We start from the raw sequence: 27,164 nt of genomic DNA on the forward strand, positions 1-27,164 counted from the left end.
TTTGTACTTCTCCACTCAAAACCCCCTTAATCCCATGCTTGTCCTGCAGTCTTGGTGACATCAGTAGTGCTACGGAATCGTGATGTAGAATAGCCTCATTTAATCAATAAACTAAAAACGATTATGAAGTGTGGATAATATACCTTATGTAATGTAATGGAGCGTAGTGGCACTGTGGTAACACTCTGAACTCACATTTCAGGGGGTCTGGGTTCCATTCTCCAGCCTAGCCATTATGATATTGGTATTCCCAAAGTTTCCCAAAATCATTTCAGAAAAAGACTGTGAAATTCCTTTCTATAAGTGATGTTAGTTTAAAAATTGCACAAAATCAGTTCAAGCATGTGAAAATTCTAAAAATTTAAATTGTGAAGAATGTTGAGTATGTGTCCTTTATTGTTTATACAGTTGTATTTTAAAATAAAATACTAAAATAAAGGGAATTGGTTGTGTTTGTGATGCAAAGCTGTAGAATTACCAAAATATATTGATTTTGAAAATACGTATAAAACTTTAAGGAACTTTGAGGAACTTGTTCCCCAGAGCAATTGTTCTGTGCAACAAATCCTATTGTAATTTATCCTAAAGTATTAAAACAAATTAAGCAGTTTAATGTTTTGTGATTTGAAACTGTAAAGTTCAAAATATTTTTGATTTTGAATATATGCATTATAAAGCTTTGATATAAACTGGATACTTGATGAGGAACATTGTTCCTCGGAGCAGTTCCATGAAATGTATCCAATTATATTTTAATGTAAAATATTAAAATAAAGTAAGCAGTTAAATGTGTTAGTGAATCAGTTCAAAATCTTCTTAAAAAATGACTTTGAAAAAAAGTTTGTTAACTAAGATATTATATAGATATTGTATTTTCACTTTGTTTGTTGGAAGGTAACTGTGATTATTTTCTTTTATACTTTTTCTCAAAGAAATTTAGAATTGATGACTGTATGTAGTTATTTGTTAATATACAGTGATTGTAAATGTGTTTTCAGTAATTAACTAATAGTATTATAGAATTGAGAGATGCACATAAAATATAATTTGTAATGCTCTACGTTTATAAAAGTTGGTAATGGTGAAGTGATAGACCTAGCTTCGTATTGGGTTGTGGAGTAGGGGAGGGGAATTCATGATGTCTGGAGGGGTGTGGGTGGTATGGAAATACATCAGAGTTAAAAGGGGAGTCTAAAATTTTTAAAAATATTAACACTTATAAGGGTGTTTTATTGGATTTCTGATATGTCATGTCAACAGAAGTTACAAACTGACCAATATCACTGAAAATGTTTGAAAACTTGAAGAGACTTCAAAGTTGAGGGATGGCCTAGAGTAAATTATTTTTTATCACACCAGTTTTGTTTCTGTTCGTGTGGTGGGAGGGGGGTGCAATTGCATGCATCATCCCGCCACTGATTGTTGGTCTAGGAGTCTGTGTATCTGACTCCTTTCTCTGTGGTCATGATTCAAGTCCCATTTCAGACATCTAGCAGCCTCATAGTGTTTGTAATTTTTTACATTTTTGCAGTAACCCTACAATAAATGTTTAGTTCTTTACCAAAATTAATAAAAGGTTTTGCCTTTATGGGTGTTAAGTTCCTGTTCTGGTCTTTCTGTTTACAGTTTTATTGCTTCATTTTTTATGTCCATATGCATTTTGTTCTGAACATTTAAACAACTGAATCAAATACATCAAAATAGTGAATTTATAATATTTGCATTAACAGTTGCTTAAGTCTTTTACTAATATGTGAATACTTAAAATCCTAATAATGTCGGTTCTTTTATTCAATATAATTATTGTCTCATATAACAATTTGTTACAATAGAAAATTGCGCATTAGTACAAAATGATAAAATTAAGTTCATTCCAAAAGACTGCTAAAACATATTTTTAAATATTAAAATAGTCTTAATCAATGAAAATAATTTTTCTTTACTACTTAGCAATTTTGTATTTCATTAAAGGCAAATTAAACATCATTTGGAATTATACTTTCAATTTTTATTGCCACATTGACAATTTTTTTATTTTTAGCAAGTCTAATGTGGATAGTCCAAAATATATCTTTGTCTCGTAATATAATAAAAAAATGTAAATAATTTATTTAGATTAAACACTCAAGATTTACTTTAACATATAGTATATATTCCAATATATACAATATTATAATTAAAATTTCAGTCTTCACAAAAAGGTGTATAGTATGTTCCTACATTGCAGCTAATTTGTAATTATTCTGATGGCTTTATTTGATGAATTATAATCCTTGAAATTTAAGTTAGCCAATACTATCAAACAATATTATATCACACTTAAAAAAATTCAGAATAGAGTGTTAGGTAAGGGACAAATATTTCATACTTAGATAAGACCCTCTACAACCTTTTTGCTGACATTGTGTGTATGTGGTTCCCAATTTAGTTTACTGTCCCAATGTATACATAACTGTTGCACACTACCCTGTATCAAAACATAATGCAAACTTTTATTTAACAATTTGAAAATAATTTTTAATAGTTTTACAGGTGGGGAAGGCAGGTCCAGAAAGGATAGCCCAGTTAATTAACTTTAGTTTTATTTATTAACTATTATTTAAACTATTAATCAAATTAAAGCACTTAAAATGTCTGTCCACAAATTAATCACTCTTTCAGTTCATCCACAGTTTACTTTCCCTCTGGCTAGACAGTGGCTCTATCTACTGCCAGTCTCATACCATGCACATCTGTCCCAATACACTGCCTTGCACTACTCACTCCGTCCATCGCACACACAGCACAGTCCCGGATGCTTCGGTCCTCAGTGCACCAATGTTCGCACATGAAGCCCGTCACTCGGCGTCCACTTTTGCTCAAGGGTTCACTCACCTTCTTCACTTCACTGGCCTCACAGAACACTACGAGGAACCACCGGCATTGCCACCAGACTCGTGCACACACACGCTGGTGTCGCCACTAGTGTCTTGTCACTACGTACCACACTACTCTCCGCAGGCTGGCCTCTGTCCCAAATACCTGCCAAGTCCCGACCTGGATGGATCTAGTAGCCCTCTGACGTGTCTCGTCAACAGAATCCCAGACTTAACATCCAAAGCTCTTTGAACATCGGGGTCCTAGTTATGCCTCGCAGACGCTTCTCTGGGAACGTGCCGAACACTCAAGACAGAGAGAGGGGCCGCTCCTAATCGGCCTGTGGCGGGAGGTGGCGCCTCCCCTGTCCCCCCCCCCCCCCCCCCCCCCCCCGGCAGGCCGGCATGCTGAGCCAACTGGCTGCCTTGTTGCCTCGCCTCTAGTATCCCCGTAACAGTAGCATAACATTTCTAGCTACAAATTAAAACTATTTCAGTGTTTCATTTGAATGATGCATGAAAATATATTTACTATTTACCAAGTTAAGTGAACTTAACCATGCGAGTCATGAGTATTTCCTTTGTTAGCGGTAGGTGTGATCTGAATGGTGAAGTAATTTACATGTTCTGTCAAATTGTATCTATTTCCTTGATATTTCATGTGAAAAATGATTATATTATTTATGATGATTGATTGTTTTTGTTGATCGTTTTGCTGTCATGATTGTATATTAGTGCTGGGTGTTATGTTTTGTAATTTTTATGTTCCCTGTTAACTGATGTGAGATGCCAAAGCAATTGCCTGAACAGCTGTCTTCATCTTGTCTGACACTTGCTGTGAAGTTAATGATGAGTGGCACAGTTGTTCTATGCTGGGCTTATTTACATTCACACACCTGTGCATGCATAACAGGTTTTCTCTCGGCTGGTAGCTGGAAGGTTTCTGCCATGGCCGGTCTGTTCCCCCTTTCCTCCTCCCCCTTCGGCTCGGTCGGGTTGTCTGCCGGTATAAACAGTTTCCGTGCCTGATTGGGCTAGTCAGTCGCTCGGTGGCCGGCCGGTGAGGCGAAAGTGGTCGGCTTAATTATCAGTTCCAGCTCCTTACATAACCGTTAAGACATCCTTGAGTGTTACTTCTTTGGAGGACTTACGCAGACCTGAACTCTAGTGTGTTTGATTTTTTGAATATTCTGAAGTGATTTAAGTTAAATTATAAATAGTTATACAACTTGTTACCTCAATTTTTATTTTTATATTCAAAAGTCTTATCGCACAATGTATGTGCAATTTACTACACTAGCACTTTGCGGCTGGAATTGTATTGCTTTAAAAGTTCACGAACTGTGAAAAGTGGCACATGTGTGGTGGGTGTAGAATCTCCGCAAAAGTGTCATATTCTCTAGAACTGGTTTGGTGAGCTCTGGGTTTCGTATTACGTATGCGATGCTGCGGTGCGGTGACGAGAGACATGTCAGCATGTGCTCGGGATAGTGCACTTAAGTGACCTAGAACAGCAACAATGCAACATTTATAAATTTTTATGAATTTAGTTTTTTTTGCAAGTTTTCATAGTTTCCTTCTTTTTGAAATTTTAATTTAGAAAAGTGTAATAGCTTGGTTGAGAAAGTGCGCTTACAAATTTTTCAAAGCTTAAACAGTACACTTTATAAATTAGTGTTCGTACTTCTGAAGATTTTTTTTTGTACGCACCCTCCCGAAAATTGTAGACTTGTGAGAACGTGTGAACTTCAAACAATGCTCCAGTTTTTACCATACAGCCCGTCGGGTCCTAAGTCCCAGATACCTGCAGAATCGTGGAAAGACCGTTTCAGGAAAGAAAAGAAATTTGCAGCGGAACATGTTCGCCGGTTTCAGCAGTGGGCTGTAGTGACAGAGTTCCTAGTACTGTATAATGCTGTAAGTTTTTCACTTCTTTTTATTTTTTTTACAATCAATTCTCACCTCTCTTTTTTTGCCTATTACTTTCAAAGGTTAGTCTCCTAGGATTGCACTAATTTCAGTAATTAAATTAAGTATGAATAGTGTAATAGTTAAATATTCCATTCTTGAATTTTGTGTTAAATGTGTCATCGCGAGATCTCATGATTAGTCTTTTAATTAATTGAGTGTAAGAGTTTTGTCAAAATGAGACTTTACAGGTGTTAAGTCCTGTAACGCAAAGTTAAATGTATAGTATATTTTATTACTCAAAGTAATAACCAATATAATATATTATGGGACTTTTTTGCTTGCACAAATACCCTTTTTATGCCTTATTTAGAATGTAAATTCAAACAAAAGTTAAAATAAATTTAATATAAATTTTTATAATGTGTTACTTAGATCTTACCACACACTTCAGTAGATTCATAAAACTAAATTTATAAAACCAGCCTCTCGTCCTTGTTAAAACCCATGGCACTGTAATCTTGAAAAGTTTAAAAGAAATTACATAAATATTTGCTATAATATTTATTATCCCATTTTCAATCCTTTAAGAAATGAAATTTTAAGAAATGGATAAACATTAATAACATTTTTTATGTAAGTTATTCATGCCAAATTTCTTACCTCCAACTTCAGTATAATTGGAGATATTATTTTCTTTATGAAACAACTTATCCTTCCCTCTACTTTTTTCCTTTTTATTCTTAGAGAATGGATTTTAAACAGTGGTCAAAAGGAATGGATAGTTTTTTATTATGTTTATTATTCATATTCTTATCTCCAGCTTGATTAGCTTTCGAAACATGAATATTTATTATAAAACATTTATCCTCTGTTTGATGTCTTTAGTAGTATAATTTTGTAAGGTTGAAAAGCCTGTTTTTAAGTTTGCAAAAAATCTTGTTAGTAATTTTTTTTTAATAATTTCAATCTTTTTTGCATAATGCTAGAAAAAAAAGTAAAAAGAATTGATTTTTGAGTTCTAAGTTTAATAATAATCTTTTTAATTTAGTTATTTTTTAATTGAGGCAATGTACATATTTTTATCCTGTAGTGAAGTTTACTGCTCCTAAATTATATTGTCAAATACACAAAAAACCTTTTTCTTGCAACATTATGTGATAATATATAGCAAAATTAGTTTATTACAGTAACTAAGATTATATAATCATGAACCTGGGTTAAATACTAAGAATAAGAGTAAAAGTGCTTAAATAATGCTTATGAATTTAAATGTAGTTATGTTGAAATTTCCTAACTTGTATACAATCATCTGTGGAGTGGATGTAGTATTTTAATTGAATTAGTAATGGGTTACTTTTTCTCAAATTTGAATCTCGAATTTGATTCTTGAAAGTGTCCCCATGTCCGAATCTAAATCTAAATCTCAATAGTCAGAAATAAAATAATAAAAGTGCCAAACCACAAATTAAAGTTTTAAAAAAAAATTTTCGACCCATAAATTTTTATTTTTAAAATAAAAAAATAGCATATTTACATGTTTAGTAGAGGGCTTATATACAGAATTCTGTTTTGTGCCATAAAAACATTGTAGCTGGTGGAAGAAGCAACCATTTCTTTGATAGCATCTGTAGAGATGAATGACTACACAGGTACTTGTATTTGATTTTTTGAATTTTCCTTCCTCAAATATTTTTCTTCAAATATTGATCCTCAAGTATCTAATCTTTTGACTACTAAATATTTGATATTATCAAAGGATTTGATTGGCTCATTCCTAAATTGTTAATATTTATTCTTATTTCTTGTGTGCCGTTGTTTTCTGTGCTGTGTGTCCCAGAGTTATGCAACATCTAACAGGTTGCATGTTGTGATCTCATGGCCAATCGTCTCCACTTCCAGATGCCATAAAAAAATTTCTCGAGCCTGTGGTGGCTCATTTGTCAAGGTCACGAAGGCCATTAGGCTAGGTTGGTGCTTTAAAATCAGGAAGAAAAAGCTAGCCTTCACTGTGAATTAGCATAAATTACGTTTGTCATTTTCTGAGGCGTGTTAGTTTTAGCCTCTCATTCAGAGCTTCCTGAAAGTTCTTAACTGTGATGCTGGCTAACAATATTAAATTAAATCCTCAGTTTTGTATGCAGGTGTCTTAATTTCTTAATGATAAAACTGTGGGAATCAATTGTACTGTTCAAAAGCAACCAAAAATGCCTTTGAAACATTTTTTTAAAATTCCTTAGTTCTACAGAGATTTCAGTTTTGTTTTTTTTGGTCAACTTTTCACTATCTTACTGTATGAAAATGCTATTAACTACATATACTGACGTTACAAGTCCTATTGAACCATTCTAAAGAGAATTTTCTGTCAATCTTGTTTTCAATCTTCAGAGTTGGTTAAAAATTTAGCCAATATAAATTCAAACATTTGAAAATTTCAGTAATTTAAGTTGTGAAAAATTTTGTACTTTTACTCAATTAAGAAAAAACTTAGTTTCGCAAATTCCACGAAAACTTCATCTTAGGTGACTAATAATTGGTATATCCAGTTAAGAAAACAATGTTGTAAGGTTAAAATTGATTTTTGTATGTTAGAAAACTTTGTTAGTATGGGATTTTATATGGAGGGAAGGAAACATTTTGTAGAATTGAGTTGATGGCATTTTTCTTTTTAATCCACTAAAGGTACAAATTTTTTACATTTAAAAAAATTAAATTCTATAATGTTTGAATGGTTATTGAACAATTTAACTGATCCTCAATTAGTAAAATAAAAAATTTGACAGAATATCTAGAGCAATTCCAAATAATACTTTTATATTTGTCCTAACTTCAGTATATCGGAATTAGTAGCATTTTTATACACTAAGTATTTTATATGTTTGAAAAACCACGCTAAAACATAATGTCGAATATCTCCTGGACCAAGGAATTTTTGAAAAAAATGTATTCAAGACATTTTTTGTTGCTTTTGAAAAGTACTGTTGATTCCCAAAGTTTAATCATTAATTTTTTTAAACTGTGCACCTGTGACCCCCTTCCCTCCCCCCCCCTCACACACACACACACACACACACACACACACACACACACACACACACACTGAGCTACCAGCAAGTAAACTTTGTTGTTTGTTTACATGTATTGTAATAATTAATTTTGAACATTCTTTTGGTTTTTGGAGATTATTTTATACTTTACGTCAGCGAGACCAAATTATATGATTACATAAATAGCGTGTATGTAATTATAAACCGTTTGTGTGTGTGTGGCGGCGATTCTTAATGGCAACATGTGATTGGCTGCTGCTTGGGCGACGTGGCGCTTCAAAATTTCAAACACTTGCATTGTTTGAAATTTTGGAAGTGTCTGGCCCGTTGCATGCTGGGATTTGAAACATTGCCAGTGAGGCTTTTCTGAACTGAAAAAAACAGCCCAACTATAGTGCAGCAGCACAAATGTGCATAAAATAATTGCGGTAATAAACATGTGATACGTTAGTGATCTGCGTGCCTCGGAAACTAAGTGATAAACTATTACTTGTGTTAATAGTGCGTTCCTGTTCAGCGCCTGCCAAGGTAGGCCATATTGAATTGACATTTAACACACAATTTACTGACACCATCATGTTGTAAAAAAATTGTCACATCCTGTACCTATGTTCTGGCTCTTAAAGCTGCCAGAGAACATTTTAATATTCAGTTTGACTGGATCTATAATTTTTTTTTTAAATACACACTATATATCTATGCACAGAACATTTCTAGATTAGAGGTGTAACACTGAATTGAACTAGTCTGGAACTTCAAAACAAACTTTATTTGATAATAAATTAGAGTTGTTTTTTTTTAATACTTAGTTGAACTTGTGAAGATCATGAACTATTGTCAGTGTTCATCATATTGGATACTCTAGATTCGTACATTGTATTTTTACTGGAATCTAGCTGGAGCAACCTTTGTCAGTGTCTATTTCATGTTATAATATAATAAAATCAGTTTTCTTTTAAAGATACAACTGTTGGTTGAAATTTGAAAAGTTAAATACTTTGAACCCTCACACACTAAATGTTTGTTGTTTTGGTTAATTTTCGAGGACTCTGCAAAAAATATCAGCCACCCAAAATTAAACACTCAGTGTGTGTAAATTTACAACATTTATTTTTGAATAACAAATCATTATTACTTTTGCTGTTATACCCAAGACAAAGTAAGAATATTTAAAGAAAAAAGTAGTAATAGATTATCTAGAAACACAAGACTATTTCCTATAAGAAACTGATGTTTTGATCTTTATGGTATAATTTATTAACCATATAATCTTTACTAGAAGCTAATTTGAAAATAAAGTATATTAGTTGTAGTGCTTTCCATAAATGTATGCAAAATTATAAATCTAATATTCATGACATAACATTAAACAATGTGTAACTGATCTAAAAAAGATGTGGGCAGTTTAATTAAAATCTTCCTATTAGTTAAATAAAACTTAAAATGTACATTGAAATTACATTTTATATTTAACCGGATGAATGGCTTGTGCGTGTAAAGAAACATTCTCTAACCGTGTAACTAAATGAATTTTATAATCCACTTCATTTTTATTGTATTTAAAAGTTTAGAAAACTAGGTAACCCTTCAAGCAAGGATAAAATTTTAATACAAAACTTCATAAATACATAGTGAGGGCAACATTTTTTATAAGTGTGTGATATTGGGTAAGAAATATCTGAACTTCAGGTAGATTGGTTGAAATTAATACTTGTTGGACTCATTACCAATGGTTGGGAACACTGTAGAGTGTACATGCCACAACACCTGATCTTTGAGCTAACAGATTTAATATAACATAATTTACTGGTACAATAAATATTTCTCATCATGTGGGTGGCCTCGCAGTTGCATTGTTTTCTGCACCTTCATGGTAACAACTGTGTCTCATGGCCACTGTTACATACAAACACAGATTAACAAATTTATCTTGGCCTGGATTAAACTAGTTTAAGTTAGCCCCTCTCTATAGGGAGCAACTAAGTTGAACAAAGATCAGACTCGCCCAATCGAAAGACCTATATGGCCACTTCTTTACAGTCTTTCATCCCTAGAATGGCAAGATGTAGGTATTATAAAATAGTTTGTCGTTACTTTATGGTTACAATCATAGTGGACCTGGTGCAATGTGCGAAGTGGTTCTCACAACAATTCAGCAATATAGCTTAACTACTAGTTTAATGTGAAGATAGGCCTTACTGGGTCTGTGGGCAGACAAGTAGGTGAATACTTGCCTTGTTACTCATTGGCCTTCCCCTCGGTGTGGACGCTAGCTCCCTCGGACTCTTGCCTGGTGCAGCAACTCTGCTCCGCAGGTCGATTCAGGAACTCGCTGCTCGTAAATAATGACGTGCTGAGCTGCTCCTCGCCGCTCCAGTCTGAACACTCTTCCACTGTTGAGGTAGCAACAGCTACTCCTTCCTCCAGTCTCATGCTGACTGGGTCGGGGCCTCATAGTCCCAATTCCAATGTGCCTGGATGGTGCTCTATGCTGAACCGCTCACTCGCTCGGTTGGTGTCGCACTGTGGCTCACAGCTTGCGCTCGCCGGGACTCCCGTACAGCAGTCGTAGCGAGTGGGCTCTTGTCGCGGTGATCGTAGCTCGGGGACCCACAAGGCCCAGGCCTGCCTCTACTCTCTCTCCTCTCGTGTGGCGCCGGCCTCCCTTCATTGGGCCTGTCTCGTCAGTTGGGTCGGACCAGCCCTCTGGCTGAAACTAGACATTCTCACTCACAGCTTTGTGGTCTGGTGATTGTCTGGACAGTCTCCCTGCAATCCAACCAGACTACCCATTCCTTGAGGAGAGTTCATCGGATAGCAGTCAGTCTCGTCCGGGTCATCTGCAGCCCTACGACTGCCGCCAAATATAGTGTCAAGAGTTGTCTGCTCACCTACATTTTTTAGCCTCCGCACACACCCTAGATATTTACTACTTCCGCGGGGCTGATATCACATGCCTATTAATTGCTGCTCAGTTCCTTTTCGGACAGTCACCGCCAAAATTACACTAGCCAAAGCTTACACTAGACTAGACGGCTCTCCTCACCTTTCAAACTGCTATTTAAAAAGTCTCACAAATTAACGCCGTATAACAGGTGTATGCATTGTTAACACTTCCTGGTCCTTAATGTGTCATTGCTGCAACCAAAATCACGATTAAGCTTATTTTCTCAAGTTCTAATTTGTAAACCTCTAACTTACCATTTTCCTCTCAAAGTGGTGTTTGTTGTCCATTTTAGTAAGTAAGAAGAAGAAAGTGGTACCCATGGTTCAAACAATGAAAAGAACAATACTGTGATTTAATAATTTTCTAACGAGAGCAGAAGTAAAGAAATTCACATACAGATATAACAGTTTTAAAACAGACAGTTTCGTCAAACCGATCACAAACTCTACAATGTCTGCTTCAACTCAACATTGTTGGGGCTCTTCGAGAGGAAGTTTAATTTGAAGTGGTGATTCACGGAAATCCTTTGAGCGATGTTCTGGTGCATGCTGATTACATTCATCAACTTTAGGTGATTTAAACTTGCAGATACATCAACTTGGAGCTCTGCCAAAACAAATTTTTGAAAGTCTGGCAACTGTATGTTACCTTGATGGAATTTTTAATATTACTTGGGAGGTTATGGGTGTTTGTTGGTGATGCTTGTTATCAATACCAATTCTAAAGGAAAAGTCAGTTGCTTAAAAAAATAGTATTGTGTGGAATAACTTAAGACACCTACGAACAATGGTTCGTAAACATCTTCATTCTGAAGATATTTAAATTTACTTAGATTTTAGGACTACAAATAAATTGCAATCTACTGTTTAATTAAAACATTTATACTATCCAACAAAATAAATATAAAACAATATTTTTAAGTGTGTGTATATGTATATGTGTGTGTAAATTCCCTCGGCTATTGGTATTCTAAAATTTTCTGTTGCACAATAGAGGCCTATAAAAGATTCCTGTGTAACAATTTTATTTATTTGTTTGAGTTGAAAATTGTTTTTGTGTCCAAATCTATACTTGGCACACAACATTGAGTGAGATGGAACTTAATTTTTTTCCGCAGGGTGCGAGGGTATGGATCAAACACCCGGAGAAGGTTTGGGAAGGAGCGGAGGTGGTGGACGACTACAAAGGAAAAGTACTCAAAGTCATTACAGAAGACAATGGAAACGTAAGTTTGTTGTGCAAAGTTTCACCCAATGTCTTTGGCGAAATTGCGAAATTGAGGTCTTGTAGGTAATTTGTTCGATGGATGCATTTTTTAAAATGTGTTAAATGTCTCCAGGACCTTAATTACAGTAACTTGGTAACAGTACCCACAAAATTTAAAACAGTAATGCTTTTAGAAAGAAAGAAACATATTCTTTTCACGAAGAGCTTTAGTGGTATTACTTTGGCACCCAAATTCTTTGCATCTTCTATCAATATACCAATTTTTATTTTTTCATTGTGTGTTCTCTCAAAAGTGTGTGAAGTGATTGATAAAGGAGAGGGTGGGGGAGCGCTTTGGTACAGGCTAAGCTTTTATAGTTCATTTTGCAGTACTTAATACTTTTTTTTTAATTTTGTAAATTTTTCAGCCGTGCCCATAAACGCACACTAAATGTCATTGGTGACATGTTAATAGGCTACGGACATAAACTAGCTAATCAGAATGTTTTGGGCAGCTGCACAAAATTCAAATTGAACATAGCCTGTACCACCCCTGTTTTAGCTGACAGTAGGTATATTGAGACAATTAAAAATTTCAAACAATTCAATTTTTGACTTCATGAGAGGGTACCAACCATGTAACAGTTATGGCAATAGTTTTATGTGATCAGATTTTTTTTTTTTTTTAATTTTGGGTTTTGAGAAGTTTTATATTAAATAACAGCACAGCAAATTTTTTTTGCCCTCTGGCCTTCTTTGGTTTCTCTCAATGGCCATAGTGAATGAGGTTTCACTGCATGTTGTTTTCGGGTGCAGGTCATAGAGCTTCCTATCGCGAGCGACGAGAACTTGCCGCCGCTGCGTAACCCGGACATCCTGATCGGCGAGAACGACCTGACCTCGCTGTCGTACCTCCACGAGCCGGCGGTGATGTACAACCTGCAGGTGCGGTTCTGCATGCACAGTGCTATCTACACGTACTGCGGTGAGTGCAGCTCTCTCGCCTCTTGCTCGCGTTGGCGGCCCGTCTTCCGTAGCTTGCATGTCGGATGTGCGTGGTACTTGAGGGGAGAGACGAGGAGCCTGTTTCAATGCCATAGCAATTTTTAATATTTTAATATTGAAAATTTGTCTTCCTTAAAGCAGGAGAACACACAGCTGTGAACACTTTGACACAGTATTTATTAATGGTATTATTACTGTTGTAAGCATTTCTAAAAACTGGATGAAATACTAAAAGTAACTTGACTTTGAAGGTGACGAGGTTACGAGGCATAAGTTTGTAAGATGGTGTCGAGATTTAGAGGTTATCAGTTGGCATTTAGTGTGTTCCCGTCTCTTCCTTGAAACTTTTTTTTTTCTGTGTGATTTTGAATAATTTTGCACTTCACCTATCAACTATTTAACTTTTTCAATGCTTAAACACTATGCAGTGGTTAATGTGTGTGGCCTACACTTTTAAACTTTTTTTTTCCTAATTTTATTTTTAAAGTTTTTTTTTAATTTGATCTTTATTCTTGCATATTAGTATGCTATGTGGTTAGACTGCTTGAAATTGGTTCTTTTCAGTATGTTTCACAAAATACATTTCATTATAGTTGGGCAATTGTATGCGATGCTAGAAAATGTAGTTATGATAAAAAAAAATTGCAGCACTGAGAATGCCCACTGACAGACTGAAACACTGCACTACTATCATGCACAAGTATTCCTGAAAATACATAAATGAGTGTGAGAAACTGAACAGAATTCCACCGAACATATTTAAAAATAAATTCTTACCTTCTCCTCAATCCAAGTTTTGTTCAAGAAAACACACCGACTGTTTGCAACGTACTCCACGTTTTCATTGTGAATTCCTTCAGATTGTCCATTGTCTAGTAAATGGTTTGTATGTAAAATGACCAGTGGAACTTCACATCCTATGTTTTTTATTTTATGAATTTTTTTAAAAACTGTTTGTTGTAATTTCTCAAAAACATTAGGCATAGAAATAACTCGCAGTTGTACATTTAGGTTTTTTTTGTGTTGCACCTACAAATTTTTCATGTTACGTCAGTAACAATACAGCCCTCATTCTTAAAAATAAAATAATATTTATGCAACTTAAGTTGTCCTAAAATGTTTAAAAAAAATTATTTTACTATTAAAAGAGTGTAAATATTCTTCAGTGTTTTATTCAATACATTATAAATACATAGGAAATCAAAATAAATATATCTCGTACACAACATTTTGACAATTTTTCTCCCTGCTTTGGCTGTAATGTGACTGAAAACGGCCATTACTATATTTTATGTTGATTTATTAATTAATCAATAGTTTGATGCTGCAGTTGGGCAAAAGCCCGGTGGCAAGCAGATGTCCCTACTTTTCTCTCTCTCTCTTTCCTGAAGTGCACCACATTTCTTACTCCTCATACAAACTATTCCATTCTCCTATTATTCTCATAACCAGCAAGTTATTCCCCTTATCTGTTCTCCTCTCTCTAAATACTTCATCAGTCATCTGCCATCATGTGCCATCATCCGTCATCCTCCGTCATCCTCCGTCATCCTCCGTCATCATCCGTCATCATCCATCACCCTCCACCATCATCCGTCATCCTCCGTCATCCTCCATCATCATCCTCTGTCATCATCCATCATCCTCCGTCATCATCCATCATCATCCTCCGTCATCCATCATCAACCTCCGTCATCCATCTTCAACCTCCGTCATCCATCATCAACCTCCGTCATCCATCATCAACCTCCGTCATCCATCATCAACCTCCGTCATCCATCATCAACCTCCGTCATCCATCATCAACCTCCGTCATCCATCATCAACCTCCGTCATCCATCATCAACCTCAGTCATCCATCATCATCCTCCGTCATCCTCCGTCATCCATCATCATCCTCCGTCATCCATCATCATCCTCCGTCATCCATCATCATCCTCCGTCATCCATCATCATCCTCCGTCATCCATCATCATCCTCCGTCATCCATCATCATCCTCCGTCATCCATCATCATCCTCTGTCATCCATCATCATCCTCCGTCATCCATCATCATCCATCATCATCCTTCGTCATCCTCAGTCATCCATCCTTTGTCATCCTCAGTCATCCATCATCATCCTCAGTCATCCATCGTCATCCTCCATCATCCATCGTCATCCTCCGTCATCCATCGTCATCCTCCGTCATCCTCCGTCATCCATCGTCATCCATCGTCATCCTCCGTCATCCATCGTCATCCTCCGTCATCCATCGTCATCCATCGTCATCCTCCGTCATCCTCCGTCATCCTCCGTCATCCTCCGTCATCCTCCGTCATCCTCCGTCATCCATCGTCATCCATCGTCATCCATCGTCGTCATCCATCGTCATCCATCGTCATCCATCGTCATCCATCGTCGTCATCCATCGTCATCCATCGTCATCATCCATCATCGTGGCCGGGTCAGCAAAGCAAAATGCCTCCATCCTCCTCTATCCCTCCTCCACTCATCTTCCTTCACCCTATTCCAGTCTTCTCCTCTCTCCTGCACTCCGCATCTTCCACCTACTCTTTGTTCTCTCTTGGTGTCTTCTATCTGTGTACTTCAACTCCACAATTTTACTAGGCAGTATTTTTTTTTTCCCATCCTCTGAACATGACCATACCATCTCATTCCTGATCCTGTCTCACTGCATAACTGCAAACATAGTTCTCATAAATTTCATTCCTATTGCTCTGGTCTTCCTAGCATCTCTCATCTTCAGTCCAAGTCTCTGTTCCATAAGGACTGTGGACACACAGATAAACATGTCTCATAACATATAATAATTTACATGTTTCTTGATATGAAAGCAAGTTGCGAATGTAAAAGCATGTTACTGTTTGGTTTTGCACTAGGTATTGTGCTGGTGGCAATCAACCCTTACGATGATCTGCCTATCTATGGAGCAGACACGATATGGGCCTATAGGGGCCAGTCAATGGGAGACTTGGACCCTCATATATTCGCTGTTGCAGAAGAGGCGTACACAAAGCTAGAAAGGTGAGGTTTAATTAATGTTGTTTGGTCTTGCATTCTTTGTGGGTGAATGTAAAAAAAAAAAAATTGAGGTAAGATTTTTTGAGCGTGCAAAAAAACAATCAAACCATCTCGGCAACTGTAACCTGGTTTTAAGTGTTAACATTAATAGCGGTAATTTTCGTCCATGAACGTTCATTCTCATGAACTGTAAAGTATCCATATTTGTTAAAAAAAAATTTGGGGCCAACAATTTAGTGTGAAAATGGATGTTAAAGTAATTGATATGCCTCGTGACAATATCTGCAGTTTTCCTACTAAATATTTTTAAAATAATTTTTTATCTGAAGGATTCAAATTTGTGCATGCCCATATTTTGAACTTAAAACTGGATGTTTTCAAATTCATTATAGTATAGAGAAAAAAAATCACACTTGATAGATATTGGCTAGGTTACTGTTATTTATTTGACTGGTTAGCCTTCTTCAATTATTTCAGTATAATGTTTGCTCACCTCTCCATTTTAGCTCAAATATATGCATTTTAATATTTATCTGTAGGTAAAAAATGGTTTTCTGGTAATTGTTCTTTTAATCTAAGAATAAATGTGTGCATATTTAAATTCCTAGGTATTTCTGCTATAAAGTTTTTTTTTTTGCTTAGCTGGATTTGAAATGTATAGATATATAATAGAGGTAAATCTTTTTAATGTGAATTGATTGTCTAATCAAGTGAAAATTAGTAATTTCATTGTTTCTTAAAGTAACATAAAATATTAATAAATTGTAAGATTGTAAGTCTTTCTGTTTTTTATAAATTTTTTATTGTTTACTACTGGGTACTTGGATTTTTTTTTTAATTTTTTTTTTTTTACAATTGGATATAATATGTGTGTGTTTGTAAGGAACAGTTAGTTTGTGGAATGTTCTAGGGAGCAGAGGGATCAGTCTGTTATTGTCTCCGGGGAGTCTGGCGCGGGGAAGACAGTGTCCGCCAAGTACGCCATGCGCTACTTTGCTACGGTGGGCGGGTCAGCGGAGGAGACGTCCGTGGAGAAGAAGGTCTTGGCATCCAACCCCATCATGGAGGTGAGCTTTCTTGCCAGTCGGTTATTGTTTACCGTATCTGTTCGTGCTGATGTCTGGCAGCTTAAGGGGACTTGGGGCAGCGCACACATTCTGGCTCGGGGGAAACGTACACACGCCGGATTGGGGGGCAGTGTGTGTGTGTCGGCCTGGGGGGGCAGCATACGACATTCATTGTTCCACGCAGTATTGATGTATTTTTTAAGATAACTTTGTATGTATGTATTTGAGGTTTTGTTTTCTTTGCCATATTTTTTTTTTTTACCTATCAAGGTGAAATATTTGTGTATTCAATACATTTACAAATAGAAAATTGGTATTTAAATATTTTCTGTATCTGATGCTGCCTTTTTTTGCTATGAGGAGAATGTAGCAATTATATTGAAAGATTTTTCTGTGTATGTGTATAATAATGTTTTTGTACAAGAGTTTTGCATAAATTAACTTTCTTTAAGCTGAAAGTAGGACAGTTAACTGTTATGTGAAAACTGGTACAAACAAGCTTCGGTAACCTGTAAATGTCACTGAGTTGAGTGTGCTTCTACTTTATTTTATCTTAAAAATCTTTACATACGTGTAACGACTATTGATGTAATGAGACTATCGAGGCATATGCAATATTAGGTTACTTTATGTGATTCTCTTTTTTTGGCTAATGAAATCCAAGTCATACTCTCAAAGAAAAGTTAACAATTATAATTCTTTCTTAAAAAAATTAATGATAGAAATTTTACTTAAAATTAAAAACTTGTCAGGAATTGGAGGGGGGAGGGCAGCTCAAACCCACATAGTCATTAAATATTTTTATTTTAATGGGACACATATTATGTGGTTGTTGGTTTGGCCAAAGAAATTTTTTTATATGTAAATTATTTTGTTAATTTAATGATTAAATTATGATTTAAAGCATTAACAAAACCTTGTCTGTGTATTTTGCAGGCCATAGGCAATGCTAAGACGACTCGCAATGACAACAGCTCAAGATTTGGAAAGTTCATCGAAATACACTTCAACAAGAAGTACCACATCCAGGGTGCGAGTATGCGGACATACTTGCTGGAAAAGTCTAGGGTGGTTTTTCAGGCGCCAGATGAACGGAACTACCACATTTTCTACCAGTTGTGTGCTGCACGCCAAAATTTTCCTCACCTGAAATTGGGTAAGACTAACTTTAATATATTCTGGATTCTTAGATTATTTTGTCAAGTTATTTAAAATTGTATTTTATAATATGTTATTTATTATTTAGAGGTTTACCATTAGTGCTGCCAGTCTTTCCTCGTCTCCTCTGCGTTGAACTTCCTTGAGATAAACATATTGCTAGTTTTGATAAGGTGTTGTAAATATTTTATGTTCTCTTAGTTATAAAAATAACCCTCTCACTGTTTGTAAAACTCTGGATTGTTTTTGGAACCACGTAAGAGCTTACAAGACCTAAATCGCCATATGAATCTCGGACCACTCAGTAACTTTAATTCTTTCTCTTAGGTGGTGTAATTTTATACCTTACTCTTACTGTTTAAAGAATTACTATTTTTGATTCTAGTGGTGGTAGTTCCTCACAATTAGTCCGGTGATTTGTAGGATGCTTGGTAGTCCTTAGTATGACTGCTGCTAGCTGTGAATAGTTAAAAACTTTTCTTGCCAATTTTGCTTACTGTAGTTCTAAAATTCTTTTAGTTCAGTATTATTATGTCAGTCAAATCTGTTATGTACCTTTTTCTGTTTAATTAAATTTTATGCTCATTTTGATGTTCTTACTAAATTTTGCTATACTAGCCTCAGCTGGTTTTGTCTTTTGCTTGAAGAATTCACCAGAAACAACCCAGTGTCTATGAAATAGCATATATTAGTGAACATTGTATTATAATTGTAGATTCTTTTATTATTGCTAATTGAGAGACATTGATGATAGTAAGTGTACAATTTAATTAGTTGTCTACATGTATTTGAAAATTTCAAATTAAAATTGAATAATTTCATATTGGATTCAACATTTCAAAACAAATAATTTTTTTTTTAATTTTTCAAATTAATATAGATACAGAAAGTGGGTCTCAATTCACAAAAAAATTTGAATGAAAAGCATGTATCGTGTATGAAGATAAAATGATTTATGCTTTTTATATATAACAAGAGCGGGAGTACAGGTCTTGAAAGAGATCGTGGAAGAAGCAAGAATGAGATGTTAAGTACACATCCAGGGAATGGGAAAAGAGAGGCTGATGGGAGTTGAGTACGCAAGAAGAAGGCCCCAAGGAGGAGGTGGGAAGAGCAAGTAGTTAAAGGAGTGTAGGAGAGAGGAGAAGAATGGAACTGAGTGAAGGAGAAGGAATGATGAAGTGACAGAGGAAGATGGAGGCATTGTACTCTGCTGACATGACCACAGGCTGGAAGCAGTTGATATATAATAAATTTTATATACAACAAAGAATCTGCAATAGTGATTTGCAGTGAAACCTCGTTAATAAACACTTTTGTTAATACCAAACTTTCATTAATACAAAATATTTTCACATGTTTAATACAAAAGTATGGTTATTATATAATACATAAAAAAAATTTGTTTCAAGGGTAAACAATTACATGTAGTAAAAGATGGTTAGTACAAATACCCCAGAATAATGTAAAGTTTCAACTAAAATAATATTTATCCCATTGCTTTGATTCATTGTAGTTTGGGGAAAAGAGCTTGGAAATTTTATTCTTCCAAACTGATGGTTGTATGTTTTTTTGTAGGTAATTTATAAACCTTTGCTTTATTCCTCTGTCTTAATCCATTTTATTTTTATACATTAGAAAATATGTTTTGAGCCACAAGTATAGCCATCAAAAATTATACTTTACAATACATACCTAAAAAAGTACATATGATATGGTATAAAATTTTGTGCAATTTAACTGAAATCACAAATTTATGTAATTTCTAAATCAAATTTGAATAAATTTGGTAATAGTTTGTGTAATACAAACCTCGTTATTGTAAAGTGACAAATAATGGTCTCTTCAGGTTTGTATTGAGATTTTACTGTGTATATTTATTTTTTGTTTTGCTGTATTTGCATCAATTTTTTCTTGTACCCTTGAGAAGTGTAAAAGTCACAGTTCCACTGTATATGTAAATTTAATTTTAAAAATATTTGTTATTTGATTAAAAATTTTGATATGATTTTTAAAAAAATTGGTTGTCTGTAAAATCGGTTTACGGACGATAGTTTAACGTGACGTCATAACAAAACATTGGTGAAATGATTGCATACTTTTATGAATAAAATTGAATCATTTTTATTTTAATGATAAAAGAATAAATACTTGAAATTATACTAGTAATCAGATTTTTAAAATGCAAGAATAATTAACCTTTATTGCCGAAATTGTTTGTTGTAATAAGCAATGAAAACCACATCAACTTTTCACTTCACTTCACTTCATAAACAGTCGACGAAACAGTTCACGTGTAGATGTAAGTTGTGTGCTGCCGCTGTCTTTCGTCTCCTCGGGCGCATAGGCCAATCGAGTGGAAGAGAGATAGATGCGGCGCAAGCGTACAATGAGCGTGACGGGACGCAGCGCAACGGAACAATGTGCGTAATGGGACACTTTTTCGTGCGTGCGTGCGTGCAGCCGGCGTTCATCGATTTATCAGACGTTGTCACGTCAAAACTAGTATTGAACGTGGGCCACTACTGTTGCAGCTCATCAGGACAACTTCCACTACCTGAACCAAGGCCAGAGCCCGGACATCGACGACGTCAGCGACGCGGAGATGTTCGGAGTGACGCGCGAGGCGCTGAGCAAGCTGGGCTTCTCCGGGGAGCAGCAAGGGAACGTGTGGAGGATCCTGGCGGCCGTCCTGCACCTCGGCAACGTGGACATCGAGGACGCTGCCGGGCAGCAGGGCGGGGACGGCGATGGCAGCGCCATCAAGGTGAGGCTTTCCTCGACGTCTGTCGCTACGAGGAGCTAGACTTTACACTTACCTACCTTGCTCTGTGATTAACTAATATTAAAGTTAGTCTTTTTGGGGCGAATACTCTCAATTCTGCCGAGTTACAAAGTGTAGTGCTTTATTTAATCCACTTTATTCATTTACTACTGTCATTTGGGTGGTAAACTGTATTATGCACAATTAAGCAGACTGTCCGATCGGCTGGCAACACTCGCCCACCTCGGCACACACGTGATGTGCAGTTTCAGAAGAAACCACGCTGTTTGAAAAATTTTCGATTTACCAGAGTGGAGTCTTTTTTTTTAAAAAAAAAAAAAAGCATTTAAGAATGCACTGAGGGGTGGATGAGTAGTTTTGTTTCCGGGTTTTGTTTTCAAACTTATTTTTTAGAAAGAGAAAATGGCTAAAACACTTGTTTTCAGATATGAAATGCCCGGCAGACGTCTTGAAACCACTCGAGCGCTTTCCATTATAACTTCATATGCATTTCTTCTCCATTTAATGTTATGGTTACTACTCAAATTTCGTAGTGGTCCTATGCACGACGAGAAGACTGCATGCCAGTTTATAGTTTTGTGCTTAGAGAAGATACCGCGCTAGAAGCACCAGCGAGCGTCGCTTTTATCATCCCACATTACCAACACAGATACACCCCTGACTAGGTGGGCCGCTTAAGGCCAAGCCTCGCATGTCGCGTTGGTTGTTTCATTTTCTTGTTTTTACTATTAACTAAGGAATATTTCTGTAAATTTATTCCGATGGCTCTCTTGCGTTTGTCGTTAGAGTCACAAATTTTCTCACAGAGTATTTAAATAATGTTTTCAAGCTGTTGAATTTCGCACTGGTGATTGTAATTGTGAACACTTTACTGCTACATATTATCATAAAAATTCTTTTGCAAATATTTGTTTAGAATATTTGAGAAAAAATGTAATATGTATAAGTGCTTGGGGATTAACAGCATAAGATAAAAATAAAATTATAACCAATAACAAGAAAATGTATTAATCATGGCGTGTGAGACCGAGCTTTAAAACATATAAAAGTGTGTGTGAAATGCTGTCTTGAATTTGAATATCAAATATCATATCATGAAATTTTGTAATTTATTTAAATAGCAGTGCCATGGTATGTGAGTAAAAATTGTGTGTTTTTTTTAAGAATGATATATTTATGTACATTTTCTGCCATTTTTTTCCTTTCGGTGTTCAATCAAATTTATAGCTACCACTAATGTTTGTCCTGAACAACAGTATGTTGCATGTTTATTGACACAGGCAAATGGGTACATTCACATCTTGTTTTGTGGCTAAGTTTGAATTGTATAAATACATAACGCAGGAAGAATAACAGTTTGTTTTTTTCCCTCTCATTTTTGTAGGCAGATGACCACCATCTGTTAACTCTCTGTGATCTGCTGGAGTTGACTGCAGCTGACTTGAGAAGTTGGCTGTGCAACAGGAAAATAGTCAGCATGAGGGATGTGATATTCAAAAATATGACTGTCGACGAGGTAATTTCATTGCTATGGCTTCTTTTTTGGGAGCACGGCTCATTGTGAACTAACAGTACTTTTCCACCACAAGCCTGCATTACATATTCGCAAGTTTAGTGAATAGTTTGCTTGCGCCAAGCAAGTTGAAACACTGTTGGGTCAGAACCCATTTTTCTCTAATACAAATCTCGAATTTGAATTACGAAGAGTACTTCTAATCTACCCTTCCAATCTTATATAGGTCTTAAGGATCAAAAATAAAATAAAATGTTAGAGAAATCAAATATAAAACGTTCCCCTGTTTGAATGTTGATTTCACAAGCTAAGTGTCCATAATCAATACACATAATTTTATTTATACAAAAGTACAGTAGCTTGGGAACGGTAGTAAAATTGGTATGAAGGAAAACACAAACAGCCTAATAAACTTGATTAGTCAATGAGGAATTTTTGAATTATATCACATTTCTTCAAATTTTTTGTTTCTTAGTTTTTTCCCCTTAGAATCTCAAATCTTTAAAATTCTGTAGATTCAATTATATTAGAGGATTAGAGGATTTAACTGGCCTCTTCCTATTGAAAACACAAAGTTGTTGCTTTCACACTAAATCTCTAATTTATTAGATTTTAAGTCATAGAACTGCCTTTTTTCAGTAAGCTGACAAATTAACTTATTTTACTCTGTGAAAACTTTTTTTTATATTGTATTGATAGGCAGTGGCTTTTTTCTTTCCAGTGTATGTTTTTAGTAGTGTTCATATAAGCTGCTGTAGTACTGTAGTTCAATCCTGTCCACATTTCTGAGGGAAACTACTTGTGACTGTTGCACGGTACGGCCGTCCCTTTCTGGTAGGCTTCTGCTAATACTTTTTTTTTAATGAATCAAATTTATTTTTGAATATCACAAAATTCACAATAACAACATATTTGTTTCTATACAGATTTTAACATTGTGAATTTTTTTATTTTTTTCACATTTCACTGGATTCCAAGGAAAATTGGTCCAAAAGTAGAATAAAATAAAAAAAGCGAGTAATATACATCGAACCATAACAAAGCAAGTGTAAAATAAAAAACTTGGCAATGCATTTTCTTAATACAGTAAAACACCGTTTTAACGAACTTCATTAGAGCGAACAATTCATTACTACGAACTATGCCTTTGGTCCCGTCAGACGTCCATATAACATAACGTAAAAAAATTTCACTAGTACGAATTTTCTCGTTCAAATTTTTTAAATATTCTATAAATATTCATTTGAACGAACACTTTTCTGCCCGGCACGGTAAACGACAAAAGGATAAAATCGTCGCCATTCACCCACACACTGCCATCTTATTTATTTTGATACGCGCCATAGATGACTGCAATGGACTAGTGTTGAAATTAATGCACAAAACTAGTGCAGCGACTAAAGCGCTGCATTGTGGTGTTCGCTGACATTACTCTTTGTTCTATGCTCGCACGACGTGTTTAACCGATGCGAAGTGCTACATCATAAAGTATTGCTACACACACTTCTCTGGTCGTTTTCTTGTTTATTGTTTGAGAAACGTGCGGTAGCCCACAACTCACATAGTTTCGGTTCCCTAGCACGTTCGTGCAACTTCGGATTTCTCTCAAAAATTGAAATTATAAAAATCGAAGGGTTGTGTTAGGTTAGTCACAACATGCTTGATCTTCTGATTTAGTGGCTGAAGTGGCGTTAATACCAAAACGCAAAACTTCGGAAATCTTCGCAAATTCTTGCAGGGAACCGAAACTACGTGAGTTGTAGGCTTCCCAGAGACGTGGCTATACTACATGTATAACTTATTTTTACATGTGTAGGGTGCATTTGTTTTTATAGTTTAAAAAACCGTACTACTGAACATGTCTTCTAGGAAACGACTTGAAATGTTAAAATCAGTAGATAAAGAAAATAAAAAGACTGATGTGGCTAAAAAGTTAGGTATCTCCAAATTAACATTATCCACAATTCTCACCCAGCGATCCAGTTTGGAAGACAATAAAATGTAAAAAAAAAATTCCTAACTTTTAAATTTTATATTTTTGATTTATTACAGCATTTTTGCAAACAGCTTGTCTTGATTCCAAAGGCAGGCTTACTGCTTTGGCAAACAACTTACCTACATATTTCTGTATTGTACATATACATACTAGTATGTATGTATGTATGTAGTATGTATCTTGATCCCAAAGTATAGCTGTTAAAGTAATTGATGCTTGTACCACTCATATTGGTATTAGATTTTCTACTTTGTTTTTTAACAAGATCGAGTTATGTTCAAAACCCCAAAACAGGCAATCATTGTGATTTCGGTATAAAGAACTTCATTATAACAAACTGCCATAATTTTGGTCCCTTAGTGTTCTTTATAATGAAGCTCTACTGTATAGTAAATTTTCAGTTTAGAAGTTGTTTTGTTGATCTGGTCACATACACAAAATAAAAATTAATAATTTTAAATCATAATCCTTGATAATTTTTTAAATATGAAACAGTGTATGAATAATGTTGCAGTAAAAATCTAAATTTCTCAATAAATCATTAATCCTCATGTTACTTTTTTTTTTTGTAAATGTGTCCTACATTGTGCAGACCTATCTATTGGTAACAAATAATTCAGGAGGGGGGGGGGGGGAATATTTCAATTTGAAATATTGAGTATGTAATTATTCATGAATATTGAATATTTATGGAGTACTCTCAGAGCCGCACTGTCTGGACCTAGCGTCAGGAGGGACGGAGCACCAGTCCTGGAGAGAAGCATGGCTCTCTGCCAGCCGTACTGCTTCCAGGCTCATCGTTCAGGACGTCAGTCACGTCCGGGTGGGGATCCCATCTGTTGCAGGCCGAGTCTTTCATCTTCTGAGCTCTCTGGCAGGGATCTTCAGTGCATAGGTTCATCGCAAAGTTTTCGCCAAACACACGTAGTAGAAAACCCTTTTTTTTTCTTTACACTTCTCAAGTTAACTGGGGAAAATGTAGCAAAATAAAGGAAGAAGATCTGAAAAATTTAAACGGTCATCTGTTTGCATAAAAATTGTGTGAAATACAGGAGGGTGTGAAATCTGGGAATGTAATAATTATGGTCGTATTGACCTCTTGTCCATTGTTCTTTTTCTACTTAAACCTTAAACCATATGATATGATAGTTTCTCAGCACTCTCTCCCAAAGTGACATAGTTCAGGAAATGTGATGCAAAATTTAGTCTTCTTGTACATATTTGTGATAGACATGGTGACAGAAAGTATTTAATTATCATTATTTTAATGGTCTGGTATCATAATATTTTTTACTTTGCATTTTTGTAGCAAGCTCCGTATACACTTTTTTCCTCTAATAGTACCTAGTTACCTACCTTAGGAAGAACATATGTGAATTAAATTTTAACACACTAAACAAAAGTGATTCTCAAAATGTATAACAGTGAGATGACACTAAAAGTTTAGAAATATGTGAAATTTTTAATACTTTAGTAGAAAATTGGTAATTCTGTTGATCTTTACTCATTATATTTGTCTTATTGTCTTTGATCATGCACTTTGAAACAGTTAGATGAACCTTTTTCTTTCTTTTTTTTTAAGGAAAGAGTAGTAAAGAAAAATAATAAATATATTTCTCTGTACAATTAAATTTTACTTCCATGGTCATTAACTCAATGTGTACTCTGCTCAGATAAATATTATCCACAGTAGCTTTGCAGCATATAATAGTATAATTTTGTTTTTTCACATAGGCAGTAAGAGCCAGGGATGCCCTTGCGAAGCACATGTATGCAGAACTTTTCAATTGGATTGTGACTGTGATCAACAAATCTTTGGAATCATCGGGAAAATCCCAAAGTTTCATTGGAGTCCTCGACATATATGGCTTTGAGACGTTTGAAATTAATAGCTTTGAACAATTCTGCATCAATTATGCAAATGAAAAATTGCAACAACAGTTTAACCAGGTGAGTACAAATTCTTCTATCATTTGAACATATTTAGTGAACTCGGTTCACATTAAATTTTTTGTTACTTATTTATTTTGTCTAGTATACTGTTTCTAAAAAAATTCAAAATACTTTTTTCAGCATGTATTTAAGCTCGAGCAAGAAGAGTACTTAAAAGAGGAGATTGAATGGAAGTTCATAGATTTCTACGACAACCAGCCTTGCATCGACTTGATCGAGACAAAGCTTGGCATTCTCGATCTTCTGGATGAGGAGTGCCGTGTGAGTAAAGTTATTTTTCTGTCTCAAAAAAAAAAGTGAAGAACGAGGTATTTCTATCTGCATGTCATAAGGTATATAAATGTTGCCTGGTGTATTTTAGTGTGCATAAATGTAGATGTTGAGTGCTATTAGTATGCGGCTAGGTTTCACCCCATCTGTCCCTACTATGTACATACATACTTCTTTGGGAAGCCTTCTTTTCACAGATGAGAGAGCCAATACCTGAAGTTCCCCGAAGTTCATGCTTTTTTTTTCCGTATCTGTTATGTAGGTATCCTAACCAAATCAACCGTCCACAATGTTTTTAAAGTATTTATAAAATACATGGTGGATTCTCCCCGTACTACGACCAACTTTTGGTCTCGTCGGCTGACTGTTTGCCGGTAGCTTGACCAGACCATCACACTTCAGAGTACAGCCACGAGGTGTCCTCGTCGCCT

At 35.4% G+C, this 27,164-nt stretch overlaps 1 protein-coding gene across 3 annotated transcripts in view; it reads left to right on the plus strand.

The window, feature by feature from the left end:
- The window catches only part of LOC134528276 (unconventional myosin-Va), a 138,138-nt gene that overhangs the window by 58,367 nt on the left and 52,607 nt on the right, over positions 1-27,164 (plus strand). Inside the window, exons 1-10 of one of the 3 annotated variants that reach the window (XM_063361757.1) lie at positions 3,892-4,772; positions 11,875-11,982; positions 12,780-12,948; positions 15,850-15,994; positions 16,902-17,058; positions 17,995-18,214; positions 20,751-20,983; positions 22,386-22,517; positions 26,245-26,460; positions 26,584-26,724. In XM_063361757.1, the coding sequence (XP_063217827.1) occupies positions 4,611-4,772; positions 11,875-11,982; positions 12,780-12,948; positions 15,850-15,994; positions 16,902-17,058; positions 17,995-18,214; positions 20,751-20,983; positions 22,386-22,517; positions 26,245-26,460; positions 26,584-26,724 (1,683 nt within the window). In that variant the 5' untranslated portion in view covers positions 3,892-4,610. Of the gene's footprint in view, positions 1-3,891; positions 4,773-11,874; positions 11,983-12,779; positions 12,949-15,849; positions 15,995-16,901; positions 17,059-17,994; positions 18,215-20,750; positions 20,984-22,385; positions 22,518-26,244; positions 26,461-26,583; positions 26,725-27,164 lie in introns of those variants that run through there. The other 2 variants (XM_063361758.1, XM_063361759.1) reach the window with 2 other exon arrangements.

This window comes from Bacillus rossius, chromosome 1 (assembly GCF_032445375.1).
Source record: "Bacillus rossius redtenbacheri isolate Brsri chromosome 1, Brsri_v3, whole genome shotgun sequence".
In the NCBI taxonomy this organism is placed as follows: Eukaryota; Metazoa; Arthropoda; class Insecta; order Phasmatodea; family Bacillidae; genus Bacillus; species Bacillus rossius.